At 58.2% G+C, this 8,824-nt stretch overlaps 2 protein-coding genes across 2 annotated transcripts; both read left to right on the top strand.

Annotated features, from left to right (window-relative positions):
• The first annotated feature begins 855 nt into the window (after positions 1-855).
• Positions 856-2,051, top strand: LOC148056345 (C-C motif chemokine 5-like). Its single transcript, XM_087751899.1, has 3 exons — positions 856-1,070; positions 1,386-1,494; positions 1,669-2,051. Exons 1-3 carry the CDS (start codon positions 998-1,000, stop codon positions 1,760-1,762), a joined length of 276 nt encoding a protein of 91 aa, XP_087608025.1. The 5' UTR covers positions 856-997; the 3' UTR covers positions 1,763-2,051.
• Positions 2,052-6,139: 4,088 nt separating this feature from the next.
• Positions 6,140-8,220, top strand: LOC148056344 (E3 ubiquitin-protein ligase PHF7-like). Its single transcript, XM_087752091.1, has 8 exons — positions 6,140-6,251; positions 6,435-6,526; positions 6,647-6,748; positions 7,054-7,178; positions 7,261-7,423; positions 7,543-7,649; positions 7,774-7,887; positions 8,091-8,220. The coding sequence occupies exons 1-8, from the start codon at positions 6,140-6,142 to the stop codon at positions 8,218-8,220; spliced, it is 945 nt and encodes a 314-aa protein (XP_087608217.1).
• Positions 8,221-8,824: the final 604 nt, after the last annotated feature.

The raw sequence follows: 8,824 nt of genomic DNA, 5'->3' as shown, positions 1-8,824 counted from the left end.
AGGACAGGCTGAGAGAGTTGGGATTGTTCAACCTGGAGAAGAGAAGGCTCCGGGGAGACCATATAGCAGCCTTCCAGTACCTGAAGGGGGCCCACAAGAAACCTGGAGAGGGACTTTTTACAAGGGCACAGAGCGATAGGACAAGGGGTGATGGCTTTAAACTGAAGGAGGGGAGATTTAGATTAGATACAAGGAGGAAATTCTTCACCATGAGGATGGTGAGGCACTGGCCCAGGTTGCCCAGAGAAGCTGGGGATGCCCCATCCCTGGCAGTGTTCAAGGCCAGGCTGGATGGGGCTCTGAGCAACCTGGACTAGTGGAAGGTGTCCCTGCCCATGGCGGGGGGTTGGAACCAGATGGTCTTTAAGGTCCCTTCCAACCCAAACCATTCTAGGATTCTATGTTTGACTCCTGGCAGTGTTTTTTTGCCCGCAATAGTGGCAGTGGCTGGGGGTGTCCATGCCATGGCACCTGAGCTGCGCTGGGCTGCCGTCCGCAGTGCAGCTCTGCAGCCCCCTGACACAGGGGTGCTGCTGGGGCCGTTGCAAAGCAAAGCCCTGCCTGGAGCTTGCTGCTGTTGCTTCATGGCTGCCTGCTTGGGATTGCCGTCAGGGCTCTGGCCATGGGGCTTCGTGCCCCAGCGTGGCTCACGGCCGCTGGGGTCCTTGCAGCAGCGGCAGGGTTGGTGTCAGGGGGGTTTGGGCGCTGGTCGGTCCCTGCCAGGCACCCAAATGGAATCTGAAAGTCACAGCCCCATGGCCGGTGCTTCTGCTTCTGCGGTTTCCTTGCCTTCTTCCAACTCAGCAAAACTGCGGGATCCTGACATCATTTCCTCGGTGTGATGCACTCCTCATTTCTTTCCTTGAAACCCTGTGCCCGCCCAGCGGCTGGGGGATAAAAGGAGGGCATCACCACGGGGGCCGAGCATGGTGCAGAGGAGAGCCCTGCAGCCCCCAGCTCCAGCCCCGCTTGCAGATCCCTCGGCCCCCGCAGCGCCATGAAGGTCCTCGCAGCCGCCCTGGTCGCTCTCCTCCTCGCGGCCACCTGCTCCCCGTGTGAGGCTCATCTCGGTGAGTCCGGCGTCGCTGTGTCCTCCCCAGGGCTGGGGGTGCCATCGCTCCGCCGGGGCAGCTGGAGAGCCCCATCCCCGTCAGCGGGGAGCCTCGTGGCTGTGGGGAGGGCTGGGAGCAGGGACCACTGCCAGTGCTGGGAATCTGGCCTGGGGCCAGGGGTCTCCCGGGGGGACCACTGCCAGGGAATATGACACAAGGGGAGGGATGGGATATGGCAAATCCCTGGGGAACCCCAAGTGCTGGTGGGGCCAGAGCCTGTGCTGTAGCCTGGGGTCTCACCAGGGCCATGTGTCTGTCTCTCTGCCCTCACAGACGGCGTCCCCACCACCTGCTGCTTCAGCTACCAGCAACGCCCCGTACCGCGGGGCCTCATCGCCTCCGCCTACATCACCAGCAGCAGCTGCACCCAGCCAGGAGTGATGTGAGTACCCACCGCTGCGGGGGGCTCGGGGTGTGACAGCCAGGGCAGTGCCCTGAGGGTGGCCGGGAGGGGGGCGGGGACATGGCCAGGGACACCCAGGGCGCTGCTGGCAGGACCAACACAGGCACCCCACGGCCCTGGCCGAGCGCCCTAACACGGGTTTTCTCCTGGCAGCCTGGTCACCAAGAAGAAGAAGGAGCTGTGTGCGGACCCCCAGCTGCCCTGGGTGCAGGCGCATCTGAAGTACTTCCAGACCCTGAAGAATTGACCCTTCCCTGCCGCCATCCGCGATGCCCCCAGCGCTACACCCCGCGGGCTTGGCTTCCAGCCCCAGGCACACAAGACAGTACTTGAACTGCAGCCTTCTTCAACGGGAAAAATTATTCTATTTAACTTATTTAAGTTAAACTAAATATTTTTTGCTAAGAGAAAGGAAAATACAAAACTAATTTAAACTATATCAAAATAATAATTTAAAACAAGATAATTTAAACTGTATCAATATTCCTGTTAACGAAGAGTCAGGAGTTTTGATGCCTAAATAAAGTGTTCGTGCTATCAAACCCTTTGGGTGTCTCTGAAGTCCCTGCTGGAGCCCCGTGGTGGGAGAAGGGACCCACGGGGACCCCCTTGCCCTCCCCACGCCCTGGGTTCGCTGCTCCCCCCTGCGCAGGGCGACCTCGGCCCCACGGCAGCTGCTGCGGTGCTTCCCCCTCCCATGTCCGCGTTCAGCTCCGCTGCCACCCAGCACGTCCCCACGGGGTGACACCAGCATCTCACCTGGGGCTGCCAGCGCTGCTCCTATTTGGGAAACGGCCTGGCAGCACCCGTGGTGCCAGCAGCAGGGTCGGGGCCACCACGGAGGCTCTCGCCCTGCAGTGCTCAGTGCTCAGGCACATCAGCAAGCCCATGTGTGAAGTTCCAACGTTTATTAGTGAGGATCTGCAAGGTTCTGGGATAGGGGCTGGAAGGGCAGCTGGGTGCCAGGGTGTCCTGCAAGGATCCTGGCCTCTTCTTCCTCAGCCAATCTTTCGTTATATTCCCACATTCCAGCTCCTCACTCAAGAGACCACTTCTGCTGGGGCAGGCAAAGCTGGAGGTCTCCATTTGGGCTTGCGGGGTGTAGGGCAAGGTAATTTACAGAGGCACGCAATAAAGATACAGAAAAAGGAATAAACATATCCCTACAATAATGCTTTGAATCAGGTGTCCCACCCATCCTGTCAGGGAATTAAACCACAGCCAGCCGGGCATCACCAGTAGATTGTTTCATTTAATGTATTGTCCTGGAGATCTTGAATGCTGTCCTCTGCGCTGGCTGATTCAACACACGCCTTATGTTGACGCAACACACGCCTTCAAAAATTAGAGCAGTGTTTATGGTGTCAAAGAAGGAGATAGTCCACCACCGATGGATTTTATAATATGTTCCTTGGCGTACAGCTGTAACCCACTTGGAAAAATAACAATGAGGAACATTAATATCAAAAGCACTTAGTGTAGTATAATTCTGTAATACAGCTACTGGGGTTGGCACGCCAATGAAACAGGTTGTCAAAAGATCTGCAGCTGTTAATCCTCCCTCGATACAAAAGGCAGATGAGTTAGTTACAGTAGAGGCCTACCAGATCCAAGTATTTACATGTTGAGCTTGCAGAAACATATCCAGGGCACGTGCTTGTGGTACAAGGCTACAAAGCACGACGAGCCAACCTGTGATAAGGGAGGACAACAGGAGTGTCATCTCCTTCCAGTAATACATAGGCCATTGCTCCAGCTCCTTCAGCTAGTACCACTCGGGGTTTGATAACCTGATGTGGGGTAATTGCCCACACAGATGGAAGAGCTATGGCTTGCGCTGTTTCAGATTGAACTTCAATTCAATGTTGGGTTCGTGACACCAATAACACCGTTCCTCTAGATAAGGCACAGGTGTTTGTCGAAGATATCTGAAATACAAGAACTTGAGAATCTGATATCAACAGAGGATGCAAAATAAGAAGAGAAGTTGGGGTACAGAACCATACGGCTTTCTCAGGGTTATTATATGAATCTTCACATCTAGACTAATAGGTCGTGTCCCACCACACAATCTGTCAGTGTAAACGATTCCATTTCCCCTGTAGTTAGTATTTTGGGAGAGAGACCATCTGGAAGAATTTCAGTCCTCACCATGTTTTGTACTGGAGGTGGTGTAATATGATCACAGGGTGTTTGATTATGAATATTCCAGCTGTTTAACAAAAAAACCCCTGCTTTAGAAAGATGTGAACTCCAATATTGTAAAGTTTTAGTACGGCAGTAGTCAGTGGCGGCATGACTTCGTTCAGGCCCCGACAGTCTACTGTTAGTCTCCGCTCTCCATTAGACTTTGGCACTGGCCATATGGGACGTTCCAGGGTGAGCCTTGCTGCTCACTCCTTGGCTCTCCAGTTGACAAACTGGCTTATGGATGGGAATCAGGGAGTCTCGGTTGGTGCGATGTTGCTGCCAATGCACTGTTGTCGTAGTGATTGGCACCGGTTGTTCTTTGACCCTCAGCAACCCCACAACAGAAGGGTCCTTCGAGAGACCGGGCAGGGTAGACAGCTCTTTAGTTTCCTCCGTCTCCAAGGCAGCTATGCCAAAAGCTCCCCGGTACCCTTTTGGGTCCCCGAAATACCCTCTCCGGAGGTAGTCTATGCCAAGGATGCACGGGGCCTCTGGGCCAGTCACAGTGGGGTGCTTCTGCCACTCATTCCCAGTTAAGCTCACTTCAGCCCCCAATAAAGTCAGCTCTTGGGATCCCCCTGTCACTCCAGAAATACAGATGGGTTCTGCCCCTTTACAGCTCGATGGCACGAGGGTACGCTGTGCACCGGTGTCTGCTAAAGCCTTATACTCCTGTGGGGCTGATGTGCCATCGAATCCACACAGTCCGGTAAAGCCGGGTGTCCCTTTCCTCCACCTGGCTGGAGGCAGGGCCCCTCTAGTCCTGGTCATAGCATTCGTTACTCACATCTTGTAAATGCAAATGAAAAGTCCCTTTATTAAGATCGGAAGCAAAATCATTCACCTTAGACAAAACCGAAACAATATTCCCAAGAAATACAAATAGATGTATCAGCTATCCAAGGAAGTTCAAGATAGTGAAAAGTTGTTGTAATGAAGGAGGAAACATCACAGAAGAAGGTAGCGAAGGTGCCAACCTGTATAAAAAACCTCAGAGGGAGAGGTGTAATTGCTAAAGGTCTCCATGAGGTGGTAACCGAAGTACAGAAATGGCTTCAGTACAAAACCCCAGTAACCAGTTACTGCTCCAGGCCACTGCTTCGGTAACAAATCTCCAGGCAAAACATCACCAGTCACTGCAGAGCACAGCAAACTGCACAAACCGCCACCAGTCTTTAACCCGTCCAGCAAAAACAAGAGCATGGTGCAGATCAGGTAAACTAATATCCAGAACAGAAAGATCAATATTGTGCCCGGCAAATGTTAACAGATATAAATTCCTTAATACACTCGGGTTAATCTGTCATTATCCCAAAACCTTTGTGCCCCATGTTGAGAACCAAAAAGGACTGTCGTGGTTTAACACCAGCCAGCAACTGAGCACCACGCAGCCACTCGCTCAGTACCCCCCCGTGGGATGGGAGAGTGAATCGGAAGGGTAGAAGTGAGAAAACCCATGGGTTGAGATGAGAACAGTTTAATAACTGAAATAAAATAAAGTAGTTTTTGGGAAAAAAAAATAATAGTAATAATAATAATATACAAAGCAAGTGATGCCTGATGCCATTGCTCACCACCCGCTGACCGATGCCCAGCCCGTCCCCAAGCAGCGGTCCCCCCTTGGGGGGCCTTGGCCCTTGGGGTTTCCCTGCCCTCTCTGGGGCTCCTGGACTATTCCAAGGTCCCTGCGGCCATCCCCAGCCCTGCTGGGACCCATGGTTTCTCCCGCAGGCTCTTCATTGTCTCACTCCAGCTGCAGGTCAGAACAGGGCCTTTTATTAAACCCATCGAGGGACGTACAGCAGTGTGGAGAGGGCGACAGCAGGGGAGGGGACACAGCCAGCTCCATAACCGAATGAGACGAGAACGTACAGGCAATTATGGCATGCCAATAAATGGGGCTTCTGGGGAAGGCAGCTTCACGTGGAGGCGCTGGTTGGTGCTTCCAGCAGAAGGACCTGTGGGATGGAGACGGCAGTTCAGCCCCAGCCCCGGCAGGCAGCCATGCTCACTTGAACTCCCCGAAGAGTCCAGGGGCCGGAGTCTGGGCCGGCTGCAGCGGGGGGCACCGCAAGGGGCAGGGAGATGATGACCACAACAAGCCCATGCCATGCTCCCTCCCTGCCTGGATCACAGCCCCGCGCCTGGCCCCAGGCCCCAGATGCCGGAAGGTGATGACTGGGCGCGGGGACGTTTGTGACACGGCTCCGCACATGCGGGACTGTGTTTGTGACCATATGCGTGCGCGGACCTGTGTCACAAACGCCCTGGGCTGGATAAATACCCCCGCGCAACTGCCCCCGGCTCTGTGGCGCGTTTGCCACGGACACTGGAGGGTGGGAATGGTCTTTGACCACACCGCTGTCCCCACGCCCAGCCACCCCCTTCGCTGCAGCCACTTGCAGAGATGAAGCTGAGGTCTCGGCGCTGCAAGATGCCACAGTCCCGCCCCGCCAAGCGTCGGGCAGCGCCGCCGGAGGAGCAGGCAGGACCCTCCTGCGCGCCTCCCCCATGCAAAAGGAAGCCTCAGGCCCCCGAGGAGGAAGGTGAGCGCAGAGCATCCCCCGGGCACCTGCCAGAGGGGATTTTGGCCGGGGCCCGGCTGTGCGAGCAGAGGGCCCCCTGCCATGGGAAGGTGCTCCGGCCTCTCCCCCATCCCGCTCCTGGCATTACCGCAACTGGCACCCCGGCGCGGTGCTGGGGGTGACGCTGCTGCTGTCCCCTGGCAGTGTGCGGGCTGTGTCAGCGGGCAGACTGCGACCCCCAAGTCGTTGGGCAGCTGTGCCGTCAGGGTGGGCTATGTGTCCATGAGAACTGCCTGGTGAGTCCCCGGGGCTCGACACCCCCTGGTCCCCAACACCCCCGGTCCCCGACACCCCCGCGTCCCTAGCCCCGCACCGCCGGCAGCCCGTGGCACGCACTTTCTTTTCCCCTCTTGCAGTACCACGCCGGCAGGCTGAGCCAGAGAGGGGCCGATGACGAAGGCTTCTATGGCTTCCTCTTCCCGGACATAGAGCAGGAGCTGCAGCGGGTGGCACAGAAGGTGAGGCCGGGGCGCACGTGTCCCCACCCCGGTCCCCATGCCCCGCGTCCGGTGCTGCACAGCCCGGCAACCCCCAGGGATGCTCTGGCAGCTGGCTGCAAGCAACCCCCCAGATCCTCCTTCATGCAAGGAGGCCCATTTCTGCAGAAACTGGGGATTTGGAGAGGGCCGGTGCCTTTATAAGCAGCCTGGCGTCACCGGCCAGGCGGCCCACCGAAATGTTGCGGGGCTGTGCCGGGTGAGGGCGAACCAGGGTTCCCAGGGGCGTGCGGCGCTGACGCCGTCCACCTCCGTGCTGTCCCCAGAGGTGCTGTGTCTGCCGGCTGCGGGGCGCCTCGGTCACCTGCCGGGGCCGGCGCTGCCACCGAGTATTCCACTTTCCCTGTGGCATCGAGCGAGGCTGCGTCTCCCAGTTCTTTGGGGAGTTCAAGTGAGTGTTGCCGCCCTGCGGGGCCAGGGCCGGGGCCGGGGCGGAGGAGGGCTGGGGCTGAACTGTCACCTCCGTCCCGCAGGTCCTTCTGCTGGAAGCACCGGCCGACGCAGCGGCTGCGGGCGGTCCAGCAGGGCCAGACCCTCTGCCTCATCTGCCAGGAGGCGGTGGCGGAGCGGCCCTGCTATGACACGCTGGTCTGTCCCACCTGCACCAGCGCTTGGTTCCACCGCCGCTGCATCCAGGTGGGCGGCATCGCCCCCGGCCCCTGACATGATCACCCCTCTTGTCACCCCGTGGCCCAGCTCCGGGGGGGCGAGCGGTACCCCCCGCCACTGATGCTGATGCCATCTCTCTGCCCCAGGGCCAGGCGTTGTCCTCTGGCCTGCACCACTTCCGCTGCCCGCTCTGCCAGGACATGGCGTCCTTCCAGGAAGAGATGTTTCGCCTGGGCATCAAAATCCCCGACAGGTCGGTGCTCTCCCCCCGCCTCCCTCCCCCTCTACGATGCTCCGGCCGATCCCCTCCTGTCTCCCTGGGTGCCGGCGGGGTGTCCCCCACGCCCGCGGGGCTGACTGCTCCCCGGCTCCCGCAGGGATGCTGCCTGGGAGGAGGACGGGGCCTTCGCGGACCATTATCAGCGGCACAGCTCCTGTGACGCCAGCCAGTGCCTGTGCCCGGCGGGACGGGAGCAGGCGGAGGCGAATGGGTGAGTGCCGATGACCCTGGTCCCCACAGCCCCGGCGAGGAGACGATGCCTTCGTCTCCTCCTTTGGGCAGGGATGGAGGTTCCCTGGGCTGCTGAGCCGGGCACGGAGGGGAGCAGGGTGGAGCTGGGCTCAGCACAGCGCTGGAGCTGGCAGCCCGCAGCTCAGGGGCCTTTGCTGACAGTGGGTCCTGTTGCTCCCCCAGGCCCTGGAGACTTCTGCTTTGCAGCTCCTGTGGCTCCCAGGGGACACACCAGCGCTGCTCTGCCCTAGGAGAGGGTGCCAGCTCCTGGGAGTGCAACGACTGCAGCGACACGGGCACTGGTGAGCACTGAGCACTGCAGGGCGAGAGCCTCCGCGGTGGCCCCCACCCTGCTGCTGGCACCACGGGTGCTGCCAGGCCGTTTGCCAAATAGGAGCAGCGCTGGCAGCCCCAGGTGAGATGCTGGTGTCACCCCGTGGGGACGTGCTGGGTGGCAGCGGAGCTGAACGCGGACTGGGGAGGGGGAAGCACCGCAGCAGCTGCCGTGGGGCCGAGGTCGCCCTGCGCAGGGGGAGCAGCGAACCCAGGGCGTGGGGAGGGCAAGGGGGTCCCCGTGGGTCCCTTCTCCCACCACGGGGCTCCAGCAGGGACTTCAGAGACACCCAAAGGGTTTGATAGCACAAACACTATTTAGGCATCAAAACTCCTGACTCTTCATTAACAGGACTATTGATAGAGTTTAAATTACTTTGTTTTAAATTATTGTTTTGGTACAGTTTAAATTAGTTTTGTGTTTTCCCTTTTCTTAGCAAAAAAATTTAGTTTAACTAACTTGAATAAGTTAAACAGAATAATGTTTCCCGTTGAAGAAGGCTGCCGTTCAAGTGCTCCCAGCCCTCCCCACAGCCACGAGGGTCCCCGCTGACGGGGATGGGGCTCTCCAGCTGCCCCGGCGG

This window comes from Nipponia nippon, unplaced genomic scaffold (genome assembly GCF_047370975.1).
Source record: "Nipponia nippon isolate SJK-2023a ecotype South Korea unplaced genomic scaffold, ASM4737097v1 scaffold_15, whole genome shotgun sequence".
In the NCBI taxonomy this organism is placed as follows: domain Eukaryota; kingdom Metazoa; phylum Chordata; class Aves; order Pelecaniformes; family Threskiornithidae; genus Nipponia; species Nipponia nippon.
Note: the sequence above shows the minus strand (reverse complement) of the source record. Positions and strands in the feature narration are given on the sequence as shown.